Source organism: Neophocaena asiaeorientalis, unplaced genomic scaffold, assembly GCF_003031525.2.
Source record: "Neophocaena asiaeorientalis asiaeorientalis breed wild unplaced genomic scaffold, Neophocaena_asiaeorientalis_V1.1 scaffold36, whole genome shotgun sequence".
NCBI classification, from domain to species: domain Eukaryota; kingdom Metazoa; phylum Chordata; class Mammalia; order Artiodactyla; family Phocoenidae; genus Neophocaena; species Neophocaena asiaeorientalis.
The window spans coordinates 7610894-7638590 of record NW_020174149.1 but is presented as its reverse complement, the minus strand read 5'-3'; the positions used below and the strand labels follow the sequence as shown (position 1 = coordinate 7638590).

The 27697-nt window shown below is 39.6% G+C and overlaps 1 protein-coding gene across 1 annotated transcript in view; it reads right to left on the bottom strand.

The window, feature by feature from the left end:
- Positions 1 to 424: 424 nt before the first annotated feature.
- Positions 425 to 27697, bottom strand: part of PLEKHA8 (pleckstrin homology domain containing A8) — a 73664-nt gene continuing 46391 nt past the window's right edge. Inside the window, exons 9-14 of the mRNA XM_024755064.1 lie at positions 26144 to 26229; positions 21805 to 21863; positions 21290 to 21420; positions 20565 to 20635; positions 11315 to 11376; positions 425 to 5967 (exon numbers count right to left, since the gene is read on the bottom strand). Coding sequence (XP_024610832.1) covers positions 5770 to 5967; positions 11315 to 11376; positions 20565 to 20635; positions 21290 to 21420; positions 21805 to 21863; positions 26144 to 26229 — 607 coding nt within the window. The 3' untranslated portion in view covers positions 425 to 5769. The remainder of the gene's footprint in view (positions 5968 to 11314; positions 11377 to 20564; positions 20636 to 21289; positions 21421 to 21804; positions 21864 to 26143; positions 26230 to 27697) is intronic.

Here is a 27697-nt window from a genome sequence, read left to right as displayed (position 1 = left end):
GACTAAGTGTGTTAATATTTGTAAAGAGCTTGGAATGATGCCCAGCAAATAGTATGTGTTCCATAAATGATACTTATTACTGGCATATTCATTAAGCAAAAACCCACACAATCTTTAAGAGAAGCACTTGATAAAATACTTTAAAAATAAGTTTATTATAACTAATGAATATAAAATCTGACAGATGTTTTCAAATATTTTTGCAAAAAAAGTAAATCCCTCCCTTGTTCCCCCTCCCCACAAGATACAGAGTTAGAACTTGGACAGAGTTTTACATGAAACCTAAACATGAAATTCTCATTTATCAGTTGATCCTTAAAGGCTCCAACACATTATATTCTAAGTAAAGGTCCATTAAAATTAAGGGATCAACAAACCACTGGACACTTGCTTTCTACTGTTGCTTTCTACTGTCATTATGATGCTCATTCAAAATGCTAAAGGACAAGAACAGGTAACATAGGATTGCATGTGACAGATATTCAAAGCGCATGGATCTATGAGATCACAAACAATGGAGGTGAGAATACTGGGGGTAGAATTAAACACTGACTTAAAAAAGCAACCCAAGGAAATCTATGTACATTGTAGCCTTTGGCATCTGGTCTAACATCTTTCTTCTTTATAGAGACATCATTTTGTCCAATCTATTAACCAGATTAAATCAACCTTAACACATGTCTCATCTGACACAGATTGTCCACAGCCAATTTCATGTGAGGTAGTTGGGCTGTTTACTGACATTCTAGTGAAAATTGTCATGACACAAAGGGATTCATGCATCAAACATGCCACAGGAGACTGGCTCATTAGCCTTCTGGGAAGCAACAGAATTACTTCTAGATCACCTTTCTTGTCACCACTGACTCCATATACACCTATAAACAGACACAGATACGCAGGAGTCTGTGGATGAGATCAGCTTTGCAAGGGGTATCAACCATTTCAGGGTGGTTTCTGTTTATAAAGTACAGGGAAGAAATACTGATCACACTTTAAAATATATAAAATAGAACGGACAGTGCTTAAAACAAGCAAGATCTGTTGTGTTCTCACATAGCTTAGCTGAAAACATTTGTTCACGCTCAAAGAGAAGTGATTAAAAAGGGTAACCGAAGAATTTTAAAAACTTTTGCTTTGCAGAGCAGTGGTATGTTTTTTCCTTTTAATTTAAAGCTATATAGAAACAGTGGAGAAGAAAGATCGATGCCTGCGTCAACCGTACCGCTGAGGATCGCTTCCAAGTGCCTTAATGCAGCAGCGCAACAAGAAATCATGCAAATGGCTTCTGTACGCAGGCTACTTACTGCCTGCGCCAGGATAGGACTGGGGACATTTCCAGAGGAGGTCTACTGAACAGTATGCTCATGGAATTGCTGAAAGGACCCTAACACCCCTGTAATAGATAAGCAGTCTTAAAATACTATTAGACAGCTAGTGGGTATTTTTGTCATTCTTATGAACCCCCGGGTAAGCAACTGCAGACCACAGAGGGCCGCCCAGAAGCAGAGTGCGTTTCCAAGTAAAGCACTCTATGCGCATGTCACAGGGACACGGGCTGCCGTAGACACTGAAGCTCATGTACAGAGTCCACCAGATCACACACGGCATGGAAGTCAGCCCCTCCAAGACCAAACATGTTAGCTCAGCTAACAGAACAATGTCTTAAAATGTACTGTACTTATAAGTTCTAAATCTAAAAAAATTTTTAAAGGTTGATAGTTCACCTTAAAAAAAAGAAATGAAACACAAGGGCAGGGAAGCTGAAGAGTTATAAAACCCATGGCTAATATCAGAAGCAACTGATTTTAATCGACGATTCAGAAATGCACCATCATGTAACCAACTTCTTATGGGACGTGGTCGTTTAGCAGAGAAAAACATAAAAAGTGGCGTTTCAGGAAGTTCCCAAAATCACATCGTCTTGTATCGCTCATGACCCTTTGACTCTTCCTACTGACTTAAATGATGTTTCTTCATACATATGACTTTCACAATCAGATTAAGTTTCCTTAATAAGATACCTCTTCCTTCAGCTCTTTTCCTTACTTCAAATTTAATAAAGAAGAGTATAATTTATTTATTGGTCCCTACCACATATTTTTCTTAATTAAAAACACTTTTCCGAAAATATAAAGTTGAAAGCATTAACTTTTGATGAATTAATAATCAAAAGGAGACTGCAAACCTTTCCAGCAGCACTCATCTAATAACAGATCACCTTTCCTAGATGCTACACACCATGTGGTCACCTGCTTTACAGCTACACATGGGAACAGGGGTTCTTTAAGAAGCTCTTGCAGTCTGGGAGGGGAAGAGAATGCCCATTGACTGGGCACCTGACCCTGGCTAGGTCTGTGCCAGATGCTCCACGTATGTGCTAGAAGCTGCTGCTGAGGAATGGAGCAGAACAGCTAAGAAAGGGGACGGATTTGGTGCTCTGATGGGGGCACTGTTCGCAATCATTAGTAACAGAAGAGGAGAGAGAAGCAGCAGGGCTGAACTATGGAGTTCAGATATCCCTCATCGTGGAATGTGACATTTTGGGAGCATTTATTTTCAGAATGACACACAAATAATGATGACAAGGCACCTGAAGCCACTACTTACACATCCTAACAAACGCTGCCTTTCAAAGTCAATGCCCCGGGGACTGATGTGCTCAACATTCCAAGAGCCCCAGTTCTAGAACTACCTGAGGAGCTGGATCAAGAGGTGATGAGAAAATCATTTCTACCTCAGAGTCACAAGTTGGTTCTTCCCCAAAAGGTATCCCTCTAACTTAACATTTTTGTCAAGATTAGGTATAATGAATCAAATCTGCTCTCAAGGACAAAAAAAATTTGCCATCATTGAAAGGATTTTGTTCAGTTAGACAAATATATATTAATCCCTACTAAGTGTAAGGGCTGGCTTCTGCTGTGGGGAGAAGTGCAGACATGATGAAATTATGTGTATGGAAGTGCCTTATAGGAGGTCGTCCAAATGCTACTTATTAGTTAGAAGACACATTACCTTTTCTTTTCCTTCAGGATCTCTCTAAAGGTTACTCTAGAAAGAGAATCCTAAAAACGTTTGAGCAACCAACAAACATACTAGCGTTTTCCCATCTCCTCTCATTGTCAGAGAAAGAAAGCTTAGAGGTCCCAGGAATCTTAGAGGATTATGGAGAGAAAGCCTTATCTTTTCTCTTTGTCCTCGTCTTAGATAGTAAATGTCAATTAGCACACATTATGCCTTTAAATAAAATGGAGAAGCAAATACTGCAGGTCCAGGAGGAAGCTCTGACCGTGCCAAGCGTCAGGCCAAGTTGAATTTGTCATCTAATATGAAGTTCAATTTCCAGAGCTTTACGCATCTTAGGTAAACTTAGTATATGCTCCAGTGAGGAAAATACCTATCAAATAACATTACCCCCTTTCTGTAGGGTTGGAAAAGTGTTGAGTAGGTAATGCAACTTATTCAAGTTATTCAAGCTACTCTGATCTGGGTTCCCAAAGATCCCAGATAATGTGAAACCCTTCTTTCCCAGAAAACTGGGTCATATACCCCAAGGCAGTACCTATAGAACCGCGCGATGGCCGTGCTGAGCAGCTTTCTTCCTGTGTGTATTCAAAGCCTCGGTGGAAAATCTGAGGTATTTTCAGTGTGCCCACCTCTCTCCCAGAGACCAGACCAGCTCTCCTGAGGTGTCGGGGAGCACCACCACTTGCTGCGAACGGTCGTGCTTCACAACGCTTACAATCTCCTGGCAGCATCCCCACCCAGTGGTGCAATGTCTAATGTGCATTCATTCAAGGTAAAGCAAAGGCTGGTGGCTTTTTCTTTTTCCCTTTTAGGAGGCTCTGTAAGGGCAGGAAGTCTAACTTATCCCCTAGTCCTGCCATCATGTTCACACTAGCCAGAGGAGGAGGTCCGCACTAATTACTCGTGGGAATGGGAGAAGACAACATACACCCCTTAGCAGCTGCTAACAGCAAGCGCTAAGATACAAAAGAATCAACATCACTTTAGCACCCTTTTTCTCCCTAGCCTTAAAATATTTGATGTTGCTTTTCTAAAGGTTAAGCATTTTCCAGAAGTCCTTACTGAGGACAGTATCTGCTTCGTGAATTTGAGCATCATAAATGCCCATTTGTTTAAAGACAGACAAAAAAAATCAATACCCCTCCCTACATTAATCTCTCACCTAAGGACAGGGTTCTCTTTGCCCTCGGGACAGCATCATCTGTGCCCCTCGAAGGAACTCACCTTCTACCCGGGGAGCTTCCCTTCCAGCTACTTAAAGCGAGTAGCCCCTGACAGGGAGGGCAGCCATGGCCTCTCCCCGCCGCTCGCTCTTGGCAGCCTGGCCTACTGAGAGACTAGGGCCACAGCCCTGGCGTCACACTCTTCAGGAGAACGCCTACACAAGGTTGTTTTGTGAAAGGCTTAAATCCCACCTTTAAGCTGTGACACAGTCCCAGAGCTTCTGAGATAAGATAAGCAGCTGCATTTAGCTTCCTCTGCACCACTGGTGATAAAGCCAAGACGATCAGAGAGCACATTCAGAACTGTGGTCCCTGAAGGCCTGCTGGCTCAGTTACGAAACCTGCCGAGTAAACCTGCTCCATTTCTCACTCTCCCTTTAACTACTTCATTTCAACCATAGCCTCTTCCTCTTTGAAAAAAAGGACACATCATTTAGTTCATGCAGAAGACTGGGAATTCGGTAAACTAGAATTTAATCTCGTAGCTCTTCAACCCTGTGTGCACAAGAATAGGTGGGAAGTTCATTCAAATTCAAGGTTTATTATCCTGAGTCCCAATCCCACCATTCTGGTTCTTCAGGTCAAGGTAAGGCCTGGGAATTTGCTTTTCCAACAAGCGCTCCCTGTGATTTTGATGCAGAGGCGGTCCAGATCACACGTGGAAATCACGCGGCTCTTCTATTTAGTGGCTGTGTGACTGAGCAAAGCCCTCGACCTATACACCTTACTTTTGAAGTTTAATAATAATCCCTGAATGTCACGGTTTTGCTCTGATGTCCAACTGAGATGATGCCGAGGAAAGCAGGCTGGCAAAGGGTGTGCACCGCACAGGGGTCACCTCAGATGACCTGTCCCACACCTCCCATACTGTCCTCCAGCTCGGGGCTAGGACATACCACTCATCTCTTCAGAGCCAGTCTCCTGGCCCATAAACAGGGATGGCACTGCTTGGTCACACCAACGTCCCGGACACACTGACTACACAGGCTCCTCTGGCCCACAGAGCCACAGAGAAGAGGATTCTTTGCAGGACGTCTAGGAATAGCAAACTCTATATTTCAATAGCTTCAACAAAGGGGCTGAGCTCCCTCTAAATTTTTAGTCTAATTCTAAATTGATTGAAACACTGGCTAAGAGTTACAGTCCTTGATAAAAAAATTGCTCTTTTTCAGCTTGGGTTTGGGTGGCCCATTAAAACTAAAACCAAAACACAACACTAACAAACTCATCTGTCAAGTCTGCTCTTATGACTCGCCGTTCGCGTCTGTGTAACAGCTATGATTTGGTTTCCAGGAGGCCCTTTGAACTGAATATATAGCACCTTGATTTTTAAACACACAAAACATATCTGCATTTAAAAAATTATACATAAAAGCACTAGGCTTTGCCTCCTCCTCTCCATCCCCCCAAGTAAGGGATTGGAGAGGACTGAAGCTGCTGCTGGAAATTAAGTAGGGCAACGAAACACTTGAGCGAACTTTATTCCCTGAAGTTAGGAGGCGGCGCTGCCCTGCAGACATCATACCACCTCGTCAGACTCCAGTCCGTGGACCTCATATAAAGTGTCCAGTATCGCCAGCTGCTTTTCCATGGCGGGGAGGTAAAGGCTGAGGTCCCTCTGCATCCCAACACTGAAAGCTGCTTTCTGGTGGTCGCCTTCCTTAATGGTTAATGCAGCCACAAAATCTTCATAGGATGGAGCTGCCCTCAGAGCTAACTGCAAAAGAATTGCCCGTGAGAAGCTGCACCACGGCTCGCTCTCTTGCACACTATACTCATGCACAAGCGCATGCGTGCACGCACACTCACACACATACACAGCCGAGGGGAGCAAGAGTGAAAAAAAAAGGCATACAGCCTTTCAGCTCATGGACTCGAAAATTACGTGTCAAGCACCACATCACTAAGGCTAGAAGAAGCAAGTATGTTCTTGGGCCGTCTTCAGGATGCATAATCCCATCAAGTCAGGGAATGCTGAGAGGAAAACAGTTTGAGGAAAGCTCCCTTCTCATTCACAGTGATCCAGCCCCTTCCGGCTGAGCGCTCAGGATGACCTGCATGCGTGCTGCTACCACAGTCTTTGTCGGCACGTGGCCAGCCTGGCAGGGCGCCTCACCATCCTATTTGTATCTCATCTCCACGTACTTTCTTTGCATGTCTCCTATTTCCCACTACATGGATATTTCCTTTGTAGTCTTGAATATTTTCTAAAAAGGAAGGGGGTTAACATTTGTTGTCTGCTTGTACACTGATGCTTTAACGTATTTTATCCCAGTTAATCTTTGTAAGAACCCTGTAAAATTTACATTCCTATTTGACAGAGAGACATCACACAGCTAGTGAGCGCCAGGGCCGGGATCTGAACTTAGAATCGTCTCTATGCTTTTTCAACTCCACCACCAACCACACTGCTTCCCTGATGGAAGATTTCCTAAGCTCCTTATAGCTCCCCTCCCTTTGCAGGCCAACTGTTCCCTAAGCTTGCTAAAATCTGCTATCTGGCACCTACTGGTTTGGCTCCGCTGAGTTCTCTGGAGACTTTTTGGAATCTTGAATAATCATTCTGCAGTTGCTTCCCTGAGCTTCCTTATATTGAAAGTCTTTTGAGGATCAACCCTCTCCTTTTTTGCAACCGGAAAGTGACTGGCATTATGCAGTGGTTAAAGCACAGGCGTGGGTGAGGAGACCTGGACTTGAATCCCCAATCTTTTACATATTAGCTTGAGGAATTTAAGCAAGGTGATTAAACTCCTAGAACCTCAGTTTCCTCATCTATAGAAGATGACTGAGAGCACTTTCCTCATTTGAGGGATTAATGGGACATGTAGGATGTGTTTATTCTACTGCCTGGCACGTAATGAATACTCAAGTAATGACAGGGGTACAGGGAGAGCAGAGGATGAAGGGAAGGCAACTGTCCAAAAATATAATGTGAGAAAGTCTCCCAGAACTGAAGGATATGAGTCTCCAGATTTAAAGACCTATCCAAGTGCTCAGCAGAATGAATGATAAAGACCAAAAGGAGAACACGGTGAAATTTTAGAATGTGGGCATAAAGAACAGATCCTAAAAGCATCTAGAAGGAGGTGAGGAACAGTTTATACACAGTGGCACATTAGATTTTACAACAGTAACACTGGAAGCTGGAGGACATCAGAGGAATGCCTTCAGAGTACTGAGAGAAAATGACTATTAACCTAGAATTCTACACCAGCCAAAGCAACACTCTAGGAAAAAAGGGGCAGAATAAAGATAGTTCCAGGAACTCAAAAATTTACCTCCCTTGCACCCTTTCTTAGGAAGTTACTAGAGTTTGGGTACCATCAAAAAAAGGGATTGGATCAAGAAATAGGAAGTCATAGGACTTGGGAAATGGAATTAGGGTGAGGTGGGGATGGAATATAGGAAAACCTGTGAAGAAAAGTCCTAGGGCAATAGCAGTACAACAATTTAGACTGGAAGAAGAGTTTAGAAAGTGCTGGAAGGGCACACTCCAAGAAAAAAAATACAGGTAATCTGATACATTCGTGAGTTCAGAATGATGGTGATCTGAGAAATTTGATGGTACGGGGAAAAATGTAAACCTCATGTAAGAAAGAACGAAAAAAATCACAGAATTCTGGCTCATCATCATAGTGTTACCTTGTGATATAATTATATAGGGAAGGTGGAGGCAGGGGAGGTGAGGTAGCGACAGTAAGGTCTAAGAGAGCTAATTTCTAACCTATAACAGAAATCAACAGTGATTAACACTGATAAGTCCACAAAGAACAGTAAATAGTTTTAGAATTACAGAGGTATTGGAAGAAATAGTCAAAGCAGTTGAAAGTGGCAGCCTCTTTTAGCGAGCCTGAGAAGTATGGAACAAACTGCTATTTTTTTGTTATAACCTTTTTGGACTCTGTGATAAAAAGCAAAACAAAACTCTGCGTATATATATTTAAGTAAAAGAAAAAATTTTTAAAGTTTCTCCAGAGTGGAACCCAGGACTACAGATTTCTCAAAGACTCCTAGTGGACTGGGATGCAGCCGAGTGTATCTGGGAAACAATAACAGAACTCAACTGAAGATGAAGCCAAAACGGAGCCACAGAAAGAGGCAGAGCCTAGACTGGCCATCAGTTCCACAGACGGTAACTGTTTGAAGATAAAAGTTCACTATTTGTCTGGTAAATAAGTCAAATTCCTTGAGCGTAAAAGCCACTTCCCTGAGCAACCAAGATTAGTTAAATGAATTTGCCCCTGATAATTTTAATTAGAACATTAGAAAACTCAATAAACTTTCCAAAGTAGGGATGACTTAGAGAATAACAGGAGAGACACTGAAAGGTAGCTCCTCTATTGAAAAGGCTGTTGCCAAATGCTCAGCATAATCTATTTTCTTAAAAACCAGCAACTTGAAAAACTATTGGCAATAATATCAAGTCTTCAAAATGTTCTTACTCTGTAACTTTGGGTGTATTACCTCACTTCTATGTGTTTCCGGTTTCTTTGTCTATGAGCAGGGAAAATAAGAGAACCTACCTCAGAGTTATGCGATTAATAACTTTATGTAAGTAAAGCACTTAAAACAACATCTAGTGCATGGTAAGTGCTCCAATTCTAAGTTGTGGCTGTAGTTTCTTGGTATTAGACATAGCAATTCTACTTCTAGGAACGTATTTTGAGGAAATAACAGTTTTAGTCAAAAATGCATAAAAACAGATGCTGTTCTGTCTGTAAAAACAAATTTAGAAGCAGCTGAAATTTCCAACACAGAGATTTGGGCAAATACATTATGGTACCTCCATACTAGGGAAATATTATGCAGTCCCTAAAAATAAGTGGGGAAGACTACGGCTAACACTCCTGTTGGATACACAGCAAACTTGTTCCAAGAGTAAATTCTAAGAGTTCACATCACAAGGAGAAAAATTTTTTCCTTTCTTTTTTTTGAATTGTATCTATATGAGAAGATGGATGTTAGCTGAAGCTATTGTGGTAAGCATTTCACAATGCATGTAAATCAAACCGTCATGCTGTGCACCTTAGACATACAGTAATGTCTGTCAATTATTTCTCAATAAAACTAGAAAATATAAAAAGTTAAAAAGTGGAGAAAAAGAATACAAAATTATACAACCAGCTAAACGTCAAAAAAATTTATATGCATATACAGAGTAGGTATACAAAATAAAGGTAATTATACACATAAAACAAACATGTAAATATAAAAATATAAGTATCTATAAGTAGATATTTATATAAATATATGAAATGAAATAGGACCATATTGAAGAGGATATGTAAAAGTATATGAAAATAAGAGCTGAGAAGGTAAAACACAAAAATGTTAAAAATCCTTATTATAGAGTGGTGAGATTATGGACAATTTTAATTTTTACCCTTTCTATTCTTCCATAATTAAAAAAATTTTTTTTTTTACAATGAGTCTAAATTACTATATATTGGGAAACATCCTGTAAGTTAAAATGTTCTTTTAAAGACTCATGCTTATGATAAATTTTGTGCCATAGCTTCATTCTTGTTGGCAACATCTCGGATCATCAATAATATTTCAGGATTAAACTCTGCCCTCTATACTGAAAAAATAAAACAACCCCAAACCACATTTATGCTTCTTATAAATGGTGCAGCTCAGTGTTTTTATGCTCTGTCACCTCACCAAGGTACCTGTAGGCAATCACAGTATTTACTCAGGGAGACTGATGAATGCGGCAGCATCCTTTGCCTAATTTCTCACTAGCAGTTTCTCAGTTATTCTGTCTTCACTGTGGAGAGCTGTGATGTGTGGGATGAGCACCAGCCTCGGAGACAGCAGATCTGGGTTTAGACCTGGACTCTGCCACTGCCTCACTCTGGGACTGGAACAAACAGTTCTGAACTTGTAAAATAGTGGGAGTTAATCCTGAGGATTACCAAAGATAGTGAACACAGAAGTGCCAGGCACAGTGCCTGATACACAGTAAGTGTCCAACAGCCAAATGGTAACTATTATTATGTTATTAAACATGCACTGAAGGTAAGTGTGGGCAGTCAGTGGCTGCAACTGGTCTGGCTCCTATTCCAGTGAACAGCAGGACATAGAGCTAGTCACCTCTATGCTTTCAAAAATGTTTCATTTTCACTAAAATTTGATTTCTTCCACGGTAAATTCTTCCCACTTTCTTTACCTGCCTCCGAGTAAATCATGACCTGAACAGTTCTTACCTTAGGCAAACGATGTCTCCCATGCTTTAAATTAGTAAAAGACCATCATCTGCAAGGGTATGTTTAATCCCCCGACCTTCCAAACAACACTCATATTCTATGACATTTCCTACTGTACCACTACATGAGGCTCCGCCTTTTCATGGCTGCACCTGACTAAGGCTGACCTCTCCCCAGATGAGAGAATAACAGAGTATTACTGCTGACATAAAGGGGCCATCTTCTCCTTCTATTTTACAAAGCAGGCTCAGTGATTTGTCCGGGGGACTATGATTCTCAGGCGTGTGCTCTTCCTAGGTCACGCAGGGAAGGAAGGAGCGGTAGCTAACAGGAGCCCAAACATATGAATACAAACACCTCCATAAAGAAAATAACTGGGTAAGAAGATATTTCTAGTCCTAGCCACTGGCAATCCAGGTCAGTTAATATTCAAGACAAAATTCAATTTAGGGGAAAAAAACCTGACTAAAATCTGAGAATGAACAGGATTGACTTTAACAGGCAGCAGAGGGAGCTATGGGCTTCAAACCACCACTCGTTTCCCCTCAATGGTGAGCATTCGACAGCTTCCTGCCTATCTCTACACTGACACTCTTTACTACCACATCAGAAGGCAACCACTTCTGAGACAAATCTTCTCAGGGTCACTGGAACTAGATAAGGTGAAGCACATTCTAACAGTCTTTTCTTACTTTTTATTGCCAACATTTCCATACAACAAAGACCTACAGACTTAAATGAAATAAGCAATATTTCGTTCTTATTCTCAAAAACAAACAGAAACACCACACACACAAAGCAAAACAAAACACCTTGCTGTGACCATCAGAACATTAGGAGGGAAGGATTACTTACCGCAAAAACCCCTCGAACTACCCAGCCATGGTGTTGCCGTAATGTTTTACCATATGCGTTATCTTGAAAAGAAGAAAAACTCGGTGAGGAACAATTTCATCAGAATTTGATGCGCTATTTGTATCATGTCCTTTCTAATGTATGTAGTAGCACATTCCTATTGGTATTAGAAACTGATTAAAAAAAGCTGAATTATGAGATTATGTACCCCAAAAGTCTTGAGTAGGAAAAAAGCCTACAGAGATTATTTTTTAAAGAAAAATTGGTATTTCCACTCTTACCCTCTGTCATATCTCAACTTCAGCTTATTATCATGGTTGGAAAATTCAATACATATAAGGAAGTAAAGAGGGAGGAAAAGATACTGTAATATAGAAACTAAATACAATTTAAAATACACTATAAAAATATAAAAATGCAGTTCTTTGAAATGTTGTGTGATCCTGAGCCAGTCCCTTAGCTGACCTCTCTAACCATCTGTTTCCCTCTTTGTAAAATGAACTCTAAGGTTCTCTTCAATTCTAACATTCTATTCTGGGATGTCAAATGCTTGTCCTAGATGTCCCTATGACCCTGGATATACAGTTTTAAAGCTTTTATGGAAAGAACCTTTAAAACTATTATGGAAAGAACAGCTTGAAGTTATTAAGGTAGATATAAAGTAAATGGTGAGGCCTATTGATAAAAGTCATTCACATTCTAGACTTTAAAGATAAAAACCTATTATTTTTGTCCCAGTGAGTTTTTTTAAAAGGAGATTTAAAAACTGCTATATAATAATTTTAATTACCAAAAAAAAATCTCGAGAACAAGATGACTGTATTTTATGCAAGGGATGTGTTCCTGAAGGCTTTGAATAATTCAATATATGCAAAATTCAAAACTGATTTTTCCACAGGAATAAATGCGTTCTCAGGAGGGCACAGCTCTACATCACCACAGTGCATTTTTATTTCAATGCTCCATTTTATTTTCTCAGTATCATCTCCAGTGGTCTACAGAGTCCTCACACTCCTAAATTACAGCACAGAGTATCATAGGGGTTGTCTGACCTTCTTTATCATGTTTTACCACATCTAAATTTTATTCCAAACTTATTTATTTTCATGGGCTAGTTTCAACACCAGTACAAGCACCACCATCAACCATTTAATCAATGCTTGGGCGACACTGTAATAGGATATAAAGACATTTTAAATTATAACAAGAGCAGATGTTAAAATAACAAAAAAAAAAAGACACCAAATCCACAACCACAGGCTCCTATGCAGTAAAAAGCAGTGTGGTTCACAGAATACTGCCAAAGAACATCAGGTATCTGCATTTTACTGGGCAAAACAGCACTGCCATGTGGCTGTAGCTTGAACACTTTACAATTTATTCAAGCTCTCTAGCTTTGAAATGATGTAATTCTTGTCAATTTCTATTTTTAAAATTTGGGTGAGGCTTTATTAATACTTTTAGCATACCATGTATCAATTTTACATAATTCAAGTTTGCATAAAATACATTATATTTTGTATAAAAGAAGACTGTACGTTTGAATTCTAACAGCAGGTTTCGCTGGCTATCTAAAGTTTTAGGAATGGGTTGAAATGCCAGCATCCAGTGTGGTGAAGCTAAAGCAGAAATGATAAAAATCAATAAATTCAAGGGCACAAAGGGCTCTTAGAAATAGCCTAAAGGAGAAATCAAGATTAAATTCAATCTTTTTCTTAGGAGAACAGTCTGTAGGCTAAGACAGTGTCAAAGATACAAGTCTTCAATGTAAGCCACACTTAAAACCTATCTGATTCTCTAAGGAGACAGATGTTATCAGGGACATTTTAGATGGTATCTAAGACCTTAGTGAAGAAAGGGTTGCTAGCGTATGGGTGCAGACGGGCAGGAAATACTAGGCACAGCCTCTGCAGTAAATCAGTAAGACAGTCAAATTTCTAACCGTCTAAGGAGCCATCTGGGCTGGTAAGAAGGTGTACAGTCCATGGAAAACATCATGAGGTGAGTCACAGAGGTATAGTGGGAACACTTTCTTTCTTTTTATCCTAATCCATGTAAGGTATTAAATGCCATTAAAAATCAGTAGATGAGGGGCTTCCCTGGTGGCACAGTGGTTGAGAATCTGCCTGCTAATGCAGGGGACACGGGTTCGAGCCCTGGTCTGGGAGGATCCCACATGCCGTGGAGCAACTAGGCCCGTGAGCCACAACTACTGAGCCTGCGCGTCTGGAGCCCGTGCTCCGCAACAAGAGGCCGCGATAGTGAGAGGCCCGCGCACCGCGATGAAGACTGGCCCCCACTTGCCGCAACTGGAGAAAGCCCTCGCACAGAAACAAAGACCCAACACAGCAAAAATAAATAAATTAATAAACTCCTACCCCCAACATCTAAAAAAAAAAAAACCTCCCATTCTACAAATTGTTATTAAGTAGGTACACCTAATAATTATTAATAAAATGTCTTGTATACTATAGCAGACTACATCTTAATTTCTTAAGAAAAAAAAAAAAATCAGTAGATGAAACTTAGTGCCATTACAATCTGCTCGTAGACATCTGTGATGGAACAGCTGCTCCATTCAGCAAGAATTGAGTGCGAGTCTACCACTGCCCCTTACTAAGTGCAAGGCAGCAGGGATCACTGGGTGATTTAAACTCAGTCCCTTGCCCTCAGGAAGTTCATGGGTTTATAAGAGAGCCAGCCTTTAACAAATCATCGTTATGCAAACTGCCTACTGCTATAACAGAGATCTCTATCCAGTGCTACAGGAAAAGAAAGAGAGATGAATCCAGCCTGGGAGCAAGGGCACAGAAAGAATTCTCCAAAGGAGTCTCAAAGGCTGGATAGGGCAGAGAGTAGGGTGGTACCTGGGGCTGCAGACAGAGAAAGCTACATGGAGTTGTGAGAGATGGTGGCATGAAGGGGGAACAGTCCAGTAGGGCTGCAGATCACTGGGGCTGGGGCCAAACTGTGAGGGCCTTTTTTATGCCGTGTCAAGGATTCTAAACTTCCCACCTGAGGCACAGTGGTAGTTTAAAATAACACTTACTGCTTTTTTTCTGATTTCACAAATAATGTTCAGGAAAATGCAAAAAGGGAATAACTAAAGAAACCTATAATCATGCCTCCCAGAGGTAACCACAGAGGGCATTCTGGAGGTATATTCTCTTAAGTCTTTTTTCCTATACAGACAGTATTATTTTCTTCTACTAACAGTCACGATCATTCTGATTTGGAATTGTGGTAGGGAAGTAAAAGGAGATCAGTATTTCTTTACGGTATGCAGCAAATGCAGCTGACCGCTGTCCTGGTCCCTGAGCCTTCGGCTCCAGAGTTCACCTGGCAGACAAACTGCCTGTTTATAAGGGCTCTGGATCCAGTGCTACTCCAACCTCAGGGGCCTTATGCCTTTCCTACACTTTGCCTGTGAAGTCAACCACTCAAAAAAGCCCAGAAACCCTTCTCCATGCTCCCTTCTATGGGACAGGAAGAAAACAAGGATGCTGTGAGTCCAAGTAAGAGGGGCAGCCTGGTCTAAGGAAGGGAGAGTGTTTGTACAGCAACACGATCTGTGTCTCCCCCCAGCCCTTCTAGAGAAGGCAGTTGTTCCTTGCTGTGCCTGCATCTTGCCAGAGAAGAGTCCCACTGGGCAAAATGTGGGCCAGTAAGTCTAATGGGAGAAGAGGGAGGCAGAGAATTTAGGCCAGGTCCTGACTCAGGCCTAGGAAGACCACCTCCACAATTGAAAACCAACAAATAAAATAAAACTCATAAATGAAAAGGACTTGCCCCAAGTCTTTAGCTGACTTCGAGGGCTGCAAATATCCCTGCCATGTGAGGCTGCATTAAATTAGGATGAAGTCTAAGCGTTGACCTATTTTGGTTACCCAGAGAAGATTTGATAATGAAATACATTAATCTTCACTATAATACCCATTCATTATCATGATGCATGTTCTATAATCTGGAAGTATTTTTGGCCTCTGAAAGACATAAATGATTCCCTTCTCCCAGTTCTCTGAAATCTGTCAGTTCCTTAGAAACTGAGTCAAAATTTCTAAGTAGGAAGTGTTGACAATCACCTTGCCCAATTCTCTTCCTCTTACAGGTGAAAAAATAGAAGACCCAGAGAGAGTTACCTGCCCAAGGTCACAAAGCTAAAAGCAATGAGAACTTGGGGCATTCTTGTCACATTAAACCATTTTGACAAAACTAATGTTTATTCTTTGTGATAAAACAAAATAATGAAAACGAAAAACGTGCCTTTTCCCAGCCATATCCTGAAAAAACTGCAACCATATTCTATTCATAAAGATGCAGATTTGACTTCTTTAATGGTTAGTCAAAAACTTTCTATGAGGTATTTAGAGATTATGCCTCAACCTATCATAGCATCTGAACAAGAACTACCTTTCCATTACTGTTGGTGGATAGCTATTCTGTCCAGGAACAGAATAGATGAGAGTGTTTCTCTATTGTAAATCTATAATTAGTGAGAATTTGCAAAGTTACTTTGGGTGGTAGAGAGGGCAAAGGAGAAATGCAAATCTAAGTCTTAGGAGGCAGCTTGAGAAGTAGACAAGCAAAGCCAGAAAAGGGTGAAATCAATCATTCACTGAGCTCAGGAAGTGACAATCATCTCAGTTCTGCAAATGAGCTAAACTAGGAAGTCCTTAGGCAAGAATCACGAACAAAGAAAGGTTTGAAAGTGAATAAGCAGTGAATAAATCTGAAACTACTGAGTGAAAAAGGAAGAATGTGTATAATGTGACACCATGTACATGAGTTTAAAACATGCAATACATTACTAGATACTGTTTGTGGACACATAAATATATAGTAAAAGTATAAAAACATTCATTATATAACGATAAACTACAAATTCTGGATGAAGATCTTCTCTGGAAGTAATGGGGTTATGAGGTAGTAGATGGTACTGTATTTACATATTTGGTCAAATGATAAATATCTGATATAATTTTAAAAAACCTACTACTAGGAAAGTACCCCCAAGTTCTTTACAGTGACTAAGCTTTGGGCAAAATGAATTGTATGGAGAAAAGCCAACTCAATAACCAGTTGACAGAGATGGAACAAGTACCCAGAGATATCCTTTGTTACCTCCAGGCACCATCGAGAAGAAAACTTGTACTGTAAGCCAATTCTGCCATTAGAAGCACATGCTGTTAATAGTTCTGGAAACGGCATGACTTGATTCACATTCCCCGGTACTTCCAGAATAATTAGTCAAGTTATGATTTGGTGTCAAATATCTGATTATGAGTTCTAACTTCATCTCTCTCATATAGCTCTCCTTGTTTGTGAAAGCCTTTCATATTAAATGCGTAAGTGAGCCTCCTCTACCTTTTTTTTTTCTCCTATTCTGTGCTCCAGATCTTGGTTAGGTTAATGTTTACCTGACATTTACGGAATCATTCCGAGGTGAGGGATGTGGCAATATGCTATCCCACTGGGGATAGTGCAGAACACATAATATTTAGTACAACGGTGCATGAAATGGCAGAGCAACTTTTCTTCATTTCACCTACAAAGATGCTTTCCAAAGCCTCTTCTTGATGTGGCATCTGTGAATGGAGGGGCTCAGCTACAGGGTGGACCATTAAACACATTTGCCTTGTGTACCCAACTCTTTCCTTAGAGTGATCTCTAGAGAATGTCAGAGGACACTAGAGTTCAGAGCAGCTCTTGGCATGAGACCACCCAAAATATTCCACTCTGATCATCGTTATGGGGAATTCAGGTGATGGCTCAGATGCAAAAGGGGGCAGTATAAAGCCCAAGGCCTCCTTCCGATTGCTGAAAACTCATTCTAGGTCACAGAACTGCAGCAATACAATGACTATACATGCATTTTCCAGAGAGTTAATAGATGTCAAGGCTTCCATTGTGTCATTTAGGACTGTTACATATCACCTCCCATTTTCAAAGCCACTAAGACTATCCAAAATTATGAGCAGTTACCTCAAAACCTTTCTTAAGCAGTGTTTTCAAATTTGGGAGTGTCATCCAAGGTTTATCCTTATTTTATCCCTACTAATTGTCTTGCTGTTCCTAGGTTAAGAAAAGTTTTCAGCCATTGGGTAACCAGCCAATTATCATGAAAAGGAGGCAAAATTAACTGATGCTATGGGTAACTAATTTCAGTACTTTTATTCCTGCTTATTTAATAATCACTTAGATGCAGTCAAAATTCCCAAATAACCAAATGTAGCCTAGTGACAGGTGAGCTTCAACATCCCAGCTCTAGATGAATGGGTCTCACACTTGAGCATGGATTAGAATCACTTGCATGACTTGTGAACACACGCATTTGCTGGGCCCCACCTCGGGAGTTTCTGAGTCAGCAGGTGTCAGGTGGGACCCAGTAGTCTGCATTTCTAATAAGTCTCCAGGTGATGAAGATGTTGCTGTCCTTGGACCACTCTGAGAACCACTGATCTAGATCTGAGACCCTAGGGAAAGTACTTATCCTCTCTAAACCTCAGTGTACTTGCTGTAAAAGGGGAGTGCTCAGAAGATTAAATAAAATGTTTATGGAGAACCTAGTGTTATGCCAACACTGGGTGCTCTATAAACGGTGGCTGTTATTACAATAACTCAAACTCAATTTCAGAATAAAAAATGCAAGCTAATTTGCCTGTATGTGGCATAAAAATCGCACATACCCACTCTTTTACTTACATACCTAAACTATCTCATTTTAGATAAAATATCAGTTCTGCTTATAAAGCCTGTGACTTCAAAATGAGAAAAAAGAAGCCAGCAATCCGGAAGAAATAGGCAACAAGCAGCCTGTGGGTTCTGCATAGTTAATGTGTAAACATTTCTCATAAACCTCTCTTACTTGCTTGCACAGAACTTGTTGTGTCTGTGTTTAGAGGGAAGGGGGCTGGTTAGGGGAGCTTTCTCTCTCCACATTGCAGAGCAGCAGGAAACTAGGGATCCCGGTAAGCAAAGATGATTTAAATCATGAAGACCTCTGAAATAATCCTGAGCATCAAGGATGAACATCTCAAATTTATGGTCCCTTTTCCTTTCCACTGAAAACAGTCCGGCAGGGAAGAAAAGGAAGGAAAAGCTGAGACTGGCTGTGATTATTTCAGTTTTGAAGCAGCATTTGCCCTTCAAGTCTCCTCTCTCTTCATAAAGTCAACATCTCTAGGCCCAGCTTTCAAACCCAGTAAAAGATAGGGGAGGAAGGGGGGCAGAATTAGGGATGGGGGCAGGGCAGAAAGGGTATATCCTCAACTGTCTCTCCACCTCCAAGGGGCAAAGCTTTTCTTTTCACTTGCTGTGTCCGGTAAGCAGCTGGGTTCTCCTCAATCCCAGCTCCAGCAGAGGGGTAATGAGATTAGCATTCCCCACTTGCCCTCACACAGCCAGCCATCAGAAAGCAGTAGCATCCTGTGACGTGTGGAGTCCACCACGCACACAGTGCTGAATCCCGTATCTTCTGCATTTCCTGCAGGTGGTGGAGTCTTCCTACCAGTGTGAAACTTCCATACTAAGAAGTCAGTCTGGAGAGAAATTTCAGGCTTGGTAGCTGAGCTTGGTAACTTTCCATTTGTGATTTGGGACAAATAAGTCCCATTTTCTGGTAGGTTATCAACTTTGTATATGTCACGATGATGAGAATATAAACAACAATAGAAGCTAACCTCTATTAAGTGCTTATTATGTACCAAATTTCTAATCTTTTCACATGCATAAATCTATTTAATCTTTACTACAATCTTATTAGGGAAATCAAGTCATCATTCCCATTTTACAGATGAGGAAACTGAGGCACACAAAGGTTAAGTAAATTGCCTAAGGGCACCTATCCAGAAAGCCCATGATCTTAATCACTCCACAAAGTCATCAAGTTTGATAGAGACTGGTTAGGGAGTCCTAATAGTCGTGGTGAATATATTTTTAATACTGAAATCAGGACACTTAGGGGAGGATATAACTGAGACAGTCCTGGAAATTCAAGGATGTATGAGAAACCCCAAAATGCAGGTAGCTCAGGGATGGTGGAGAAGACCTTCTGTGGGAGAAATGAGGACCTTACAGCTGAGGATCCCAAAATGACCCTGCTTCAGATCCTTTGTGGTCTTAGCGTGTCTTTTGATCTTTCAGAATTTCAGTTACCTAACCTGTAAAAATGGACTGATGTGAGGACTAGGTTGTCTAAATTTTTTATACAGTGTTACAGAAATATCAGCTTTTATTGTTTCATGGCACATCAGCAAGTTTCTATACAGGGAGGCCTGGGAAAATCACACAGGGGCAGGATCCCTCAAGATTCATGACCCAAAGGGAGGACTAACAAAAGGAAGAACTCACCCCTGACATTGATAAAATGCTGTGTGAACACTGGCTCCTCCTCCCCAGCAGAAGTATCTAACTCATTCATTTCATTATTTATAATCATGACTGCCTAGAGCCTGACCATGTGCTTCTCTACATCATAATAATACAGGGCTTCAAAGTAATATGGAAATCTCACTCCCATCTGCTCACCTCAATGCCCATCCTGGAAGGATTTCCTAGAGACCAAGATTGAGAGTTTAGCCAGTCTGTTAGTGGCACTATGAGGATGCTTCCAAGTCTTCAATGTTTTCCAAAAGTGGTCCGACAGGTGCATTGATCCATCCATCTATCCACCCACCCACCCAATGTTTATTAAGTACCTACAACGTTCCAGTCACTGCATTAAGATGCTGGAGATGTCGGATGATCTCCTTTGACCAAGGCCTTCATCCGAGTCTCAACTACCACCACAAAAATGGGGCACATAGGGCACTTGAGGAATACAAGATGATGACCAGCCCTTCATCTTACTTCAGAGCAAACCTAGGGTTCCCCACACCCTCCCTTTTATGGTCTCCAAAACTAGCTTCCCTCTGGATACAGATTTTAGAAAACTACACAGTTATCTCAAGATTCATTTAGGAAGAACTGACTTCTTAAAAATATTAGGTTTTCCTATTAAGATTAAAAGATGGCTCTTCTATTAATTTAGCTCTTCTTTAAGAGATACTGATTTTTAATAAGTTAGATCTAGACTACCAGGTCACTATCTCGAGTTCTTTTTTAACAAAGCATATAAGAAACAAACAATTAATAATAATGAAATAGAAAAATACCAAAATCAGATCTTGAAAAGCACACCCTATCTCCTCTTCCAGGGGTCTCCATTCCACATCCTATTCAATTAATCAACCAAAATGTAAATAACACTTACTCAGGGCTGTCTGGATGTCCTTTTCTCCATTTTTCACTTCTGTCAAAAATCCCTTCAAAAATTTGAGACCTCTAAAACAAAAAAGAGGAAGAAATATTATTTTCAAAGTTCACTTATGTTGAATGGGTATGAATAAATGGCAGACATCAGCTTCTTTTTCAGTAGTATCTTGGGCACAGCAATAAACAAGTCAAGTCACATGGCAGTCCTTTCTAAGTCTCTTCCCTGTGATTTCCCTTTAGCTTGCTCTAGACGCTTCTTATCTGAAATACCTACACAGTGGTTTTCAAAATGTGGTCCCAGCACCAGCAGCTTCAGCATCACCTGGGAACTTGTTAGAAATGCAAATTCTGGAGCACCCCTCCAGACTTACTGAATCAGAAATTGGGTTTTGGGTGGAGCAATCTGTGTTCTTTAATAAGCCCTCCAGGTGAATCTGGTGCCAGTACAGTTTGTGATCCACTGACTTAAAGACAAACCAATCGGCTTTACTGTCCTTTATGATTCCTATCTTATATATTCTATTAATATTAACAATGTTTATCACTATCAAGACAGGGGCCAAAAAAAGTCGATATTCTATTCTTCAGGCCTTCTAGAAAAGGCTATACATGGGTTACAGCTTTCACTCAGAAGCAGCCTCTTTTGCATAACAATTTTTTTTGGTAGGGGTAACATTTCAACTAAGCTGGATTTCAACTGCTGCCCCACCCCAGTTGCCTCACCTCTTCAGCCACAGGAGGGCTTCTGTAGCTGAGTTCCTAACCTGGGCTACGTCGGCCTCCACTTCGTGCAGCACTATTTTCTGGAGTGTGGTAAACTCCTCTTTGTTGGTTATATACTTCTGATTTACTTTCTGCAGGAGAAGCAGGGAAATAACCTAAGTTAAAAGTGCTAAAGCTGTCAAGCAAGTCAGTTTACTGTTGAGACCTAAGTTTGTCAACCAGGCCTCTAAGAAATCAAAATGAATTAAGCCTCTCTTACCTTCGTCCTTATGCTTTCCAAGTAATCTGTTTTATTTGTTTGAGGATTCTTGTTAGGCTTAAGCTAGAATTAAATAGTTTTAGGGTTTTAAAGTACTGTTTTTAAAGTATTTTTTCCTCTGAGAAAGGTTCTTACAGCTGGCCTATACTTTTCATCCCGAGTATAAAACTCAACAATCATTTGTTTCTGAATGAGATTTCATGCAACTACTCCCTCCAAATATACAGTCTCCACGGAGACAAGCCAGTATATTCACCTTAATATTTCCAACTAGATCCATTTTAACAGGAGCAAACACTGTAGGGCCAAGTTTGTCTAGAAGAAAAGATTGAAAACATCTTTGAAAAAGCAATTTTTTCAAGTGGAAAATATTTTTTATAGTAGCAATGAATTTAACAGGCCCCCCCCCCACCCCCCGCCAAACTTTTATTTTTTGCTTTTAAATCATTTTCTAAACATAAGCTTCAAAGGTTCCTGCCACACTGTCATTGCTTTTTTCTACTTCACTGCTCTGAAGTGAATAACTATAATAAGGGCCTAAGGGCAGGTGAGGATAACCTTATAAGTTTAGAACGCGCATTGTAATCCTTAGGGCTGCACTGTCCAATACGGTAGCCAGTAGATGTGTGGCTATTGAGCCCTTGGAACGTACCGATTCCAAACTGAAATATGCCGTAAGTATAAATATATACCAGATTTCAAAGACTTAGTACCAAAAAAAGAATGCCAAATATCTCAATAATGATTCTTTTATATTGATTCCATGTTCAGATGATATATTGTATATACCAAGTAGATAAAATACATTATTAAAATTAGTTTTATCTGTTTTGCTTTACAATTTTAATATTCTTGCCAGAAAATTTAAAATTATATATGTAGTCTGAATATTTTTGTTGGATAAGAGCAACTAAAAATAGTAACACAAAGGGGTATAGCCAAAAAGCCAAAAGAGAAAATATAATAAAATTCTAAAAAATACTTGACTCATCCAAAAGAAAGGCAGGAACAAAGATAGGTAGCTAAAAAGCTAAAAGAGGAAATAAAATAGAATACAAAAAAATAATTGATTAATTGGGTGGAAATCAAGAAAGGAGTAAACAAGGAAGAACACACGAGACAAACAGACAATAAGTAGCAAGATGGTAGAAACAGACAGCAAGATAGCAGGCTTAAATTCATCCAAACAATGTAATTTATTACATTGAGTACAAGAAAAAAACATGATAATTTCAATAAACACAGAAAAATATATTTTATAAATTAACTCATTCATGATTGTAAAAAACAACTCAATGTACAAGTCAATTGTATCTATATGCTATTAATAAACAACTGGAAAATGAAATACTTTTCAAGATAGCATAAAAAAACATAAAATTCTAAAAGTTATTCCTAACAAAAGATGTGTAAGACCTTTACATGATACAAACTGTTGTGAAAATAAAGAAGACCTAAGTAAATGAGAGATACAGCACATTCATGGATTAGAAGACTCAATGTTGTTTAAGATGTCAATTTCCTACTAATTGGTTTACAGATTCAATGTAATCCTAATCCAAAAAATCCTAAAAAAACAGGATTTTTTTAAAAGAAATAGTAAGAAAATCATATATGTTTATTGAAAGGTTTTCAAGATTCATTACTTCAAAAAAAAATCACAATGGGACACATAGAATAAGCTCTCTTTTGTGTCTTATATAATACAGTATGTCTTATTCAGAAATGCCTCTATCTATTCAAAAAAATCAGTTGGTAGTACTTATGTTTTACTTACTCTCACTAAGTTTTGAGTGGTTTACTGGCTTAGTACAGAAAACCAGTACATTTATCAGAATACTGCATTTTACTATCTTACTCCTTTTTTTATTCCTAAACCATAGTCCTTTTCTGTTTCTGTGTATGTTTGGGATATATGTAATGAGATTTATTTTTATTTATACAGAGAAATATTTATGATTTCTCTGATTTTAAGGTTTAAGACTTAAGACTCCTGGCATCTTCATGATAAGAGGGATAACTTGTATTATTGACCATAACTACTGTGTAGGGTGGAATTGGAGTTACCTTGTAGCTCTCCCATCAGACTGCTATTCTATCCTGCCTCCTACTGTCATACATGCTTATCAAAGAATGTATGGTCCCAGGAATCCTACAGGAAAAAAAAATCCCCTTCAACCTCTAGTCCCAGTGTGTATATAGACTCTCCTTTCTTTGGCCAACTGGACCATGTGGAAGCCACCTGCATGTCCCCCTACTCTGTGGGCTCCACTTTGTCCTTGCTTATCCTATCCAGGAGAGTGAAGAGGAGTCGTGGAAGGAGGATGGGAACTCTGATACCCTCCACACATCTTTGGAAAGGTCCACTCTAGTACACTGACCCCTGGATACGGTCTTAGTTTTTCTCTTTGATCTGTATCAGGGCTCTTCTTCCTCTCTGGGGTTGAATTAGTGGGATGGGCAGCTTTGCTTTTTCCCTTAAAGTAATGGGAAGCATGCATGGCCCATGATTCTTCCTTTCCCCCCCCACCACACACACTGTATTTTATTTTTACAAGAGATAAATAAACTGACACCAAGCATTGTAAATGGATGACCACAACAAAAGCAACATTGATTGCAATTACCAAACATGAAACACACTCATACTATGTCATAATATTGACATTCATTTTAACAGCTAAAATTTATATGGACATGCAAAGGACCTAGAATTGCCAAAACATCTTGAAAAAGAAGAACAAAACTGGAAGAATATATTATCTGATTTCAAGCCTTACACAGTAATTAAGATACTATAATACTAGGATGAGGAAAAAAAAACAGATGGTTGAAACAAAAGAGAGTCCAGAAATAGACCCACACTTACAGGGTCAACTGGTTTTCAAAGCGCTGCCAAGGTAATATAAAAGGGAAAAAAGATACTTTTTCAACAAATGGTTCTTAAACAACCAGATAAAGGAAAAAAAAAAAGAAGGAATCTCAACCCTTACCTCACACCACATAAAAAACTGATTCCAAGATGGATCACAGATGTAAACTTAAAATCAAAAATAAAAAGTGTAGAAGACAACACAGAAGACTATCTTCATGACCTTGGGGATAAGCAAAGATCTTTTAGGATACTGAAAGCACTAACTATAAAAGAAGAAAACATAGATAAATTGGATTTAATGAAAATTTAAAACCCTGCTCTTCAAAAGACATCATTAAGAAAAGAAATGAAGTCATAGTCTGGGGGAAAATATTCATAATGAGTATGTCTACAATGAAATGTTATTCGGAACATACAAAGAACTCTTTCAATTCAATAATAAAAAGAAAATTAACCAACTTTTAAAAATAGGTTAAAGATTTGAACAGACTTCACAATGGAAGAGATAGCAAAGGTCGATAACCATATGAAAAAGTGCTCAACATCATTAGTCACCAGAGAAATACAAATTAAAGCCACAAGATACCACCAAACACTCACAGAAATGGCTAAAACCAAAAATACTGACACCACCAAGTGCTAGTGAGGATGTGAAGCGACCAGAATATTCATATTTTGCTATTGGAAGTACACAACGGTACAACCACTCTTTATGAAATTACATGTATAAACCCTATGAATCAGCAATTCCACCCCTAGGTGTTTACTCAATAATGAAAACATGTGCCCACAGACACAAAAACGTTCAGAGCAATTTCACTTATAATAGCCCCAAACAAGAAACTACCCAAATGTTTATCAGTAGGAGAATGAATAAACAAAACGGGGTATAGTCACTTAATAGAATACTATTCAGCAATAGAAAGGAATGAGCTACTGATACATGTAACAACAAAGGTGAAAACATTACACTATCAAGAGTATAATAATGCAAGAGTACGTAACATGATTCCACTTATGTGAAATTTTAGAACACGCAAAACTAATCTATGGTGACAGAAATCAGTATGGTTGCCTTGGGCTGGGTGACAGGTTGTGGACTGACTGGCATAGGGAACATTCTGGGGTGATGAAAACATTCTCTGCCTTGATAGAGGTGTGGATTACATAGGTAGATGCATGTGTCAAAACTCACTGAATTATAACAGTTAAGTTCTATGCAAGATATACCTTGATTTAAAAAAGAGATACAGAGTTAAGTGGATTATATAGCCAATTTCAACACATTAACAATTCCTGGTATTACTGGCTCTATAAAAAGTAAATGTAATTTAAACTTAAATAAAGTTATATATATATATTTTTTTAATCTGAAAAATGTTTTAGCTGGTAAAATGTTTTTTCATAGTACCAACAGATTTGAAGATCTGTTCCTCAACTACTTTCACTTTTGCTCTTAAGTAAGATTTCTAGAAAACAGAATTCCCTTTTTTCATTACACAACTCTAAGGTCAATATTAATCATAATTAGAAATGAAATAGAAATATGTAATAATGCTTAAGGTCGCACAGTTTTAAGTATATGTGCCTAGTGATATGAAGAGGTAGATAAGAAGGGTCATCTCACTGCACACATAGTTCAGCATATTTCTACTACAAAATAACTGCAGTGAAACAGATTCTAGAGACTATGAATTTAAGGCAAATCCAGCAATCTTACCTAATACTGGAACCACAGCATAACATGATGCTAAGAATGCTTCTGTGGGAATGCCACTGTCTTCCAGAAGTTCAATGTCACTAAAGCTAAACAATTTGGTGATACAGAGGAGGAAAGAGTGAAAACACAACATTAGCATGCTCTGCAGTTCACAGGCAGTCGTGAAAACAGCTGCCCCTCTGTAGGTCAAATCATTTAACTTCATCTCACAAATATGCCCCAGTGACTGTTCTTCTATTATAACACAGTCTAATACAATCATTTTCCAAAGATAATCCACCAAAGCAAGCTAAAACTTGTTGACCGAGTGTACTCTCACAATCCGGTTCCTTCTCATCCACTGCTTCAGGCAAGGTGAACAGTAAAGCAGATGCTTGGTATGCCACATTCTCTATTCTGTTAGGATACGCCATCCCCTGAAAGGAACGCCAACATTGACTTTCCAGAAGGAAAGCTCGTATCCGACTGTCAGTGATTTTAGAGAGTACAGAATACCTGGTGTTCATGGTACTAAAGAAAGTTGGGATGACTTCTCGGCCTTCTTCCCAGTGGGCTTCTGGAGAGCTGCTTGAGGAGTGTGATTCAGACTGTGCCAAGTGGCTGTCATGATTTCCCAGGTTTTCCTCTCCATCTTCCTTTATCATTTCACGTTGGACTGTAAAGCAGGAGATACCTATCACCAACCTTTTATTTATGTATTATAAGATTACTATATATATCTATTCATTGTTGAACATTTTTAACACAGAAAAGTATACAGAAAGAAAAATCAGTGAAATACTACACATATACACACAAACAAAATTGAGTTTAAATACATGTCGATTTCCATCCAGCCTGTTTTCACTGAACGGTATATCATGAATATTTTCATTATCATTCAATACTCTTCAAAACATGGTTTTAATGACCATGTAATATTGACTCATGTTTATGTGGCGGGCATTTAGGTAGTTTCTAAACTTTCAGTATTATAAATAGAGTTGACCCTCAATATTAGTGTATTCTGTCTTTGTGGATTTGCCTACTTGCTGAAGTTTATTTGTAATACTAAAATCAATGTTCATGGCACTCTTGCAGTCATTTTGGATATGTGCAGAGTAGTGAAAAAATTTGAGTTACCTGACACGCATGTTCCCAGCTGAGGTCGAACAAGGTGACACTCTGCCTTCTTGTTTCACCTTTCCTACTGTACGCAAATGTGTTTATTTAGTGCCATTTTTTTTTTTGCATTTTTGTGCATTTTGTTGTTGATTTTGCTGTTTAAAAGGACCCCCAAGTGTAGTGCTGCCTAGTGTTCCTAAGCACAAGAAGGCTGTGATGTGCCTTATGGAAAAACACGTGTCATATAAGCTTATATAAGATAAGCTTCGTGGGCTTCCCTGGTGGCGCAGTGGTTGAGAGTCCGCCTGCCGATGCAGGGGACGTGGGTTTGTGCCCCGGTCCGGGAGGATTCCACGTGCCGCGGAGCGCTGGGCCCGTGAGCCATGGACGCTGGGCCTAGGCCACAGCAGTGAGAGGCCCGCGTACCGCAAAAAAAAAAAAAAAAAAAAA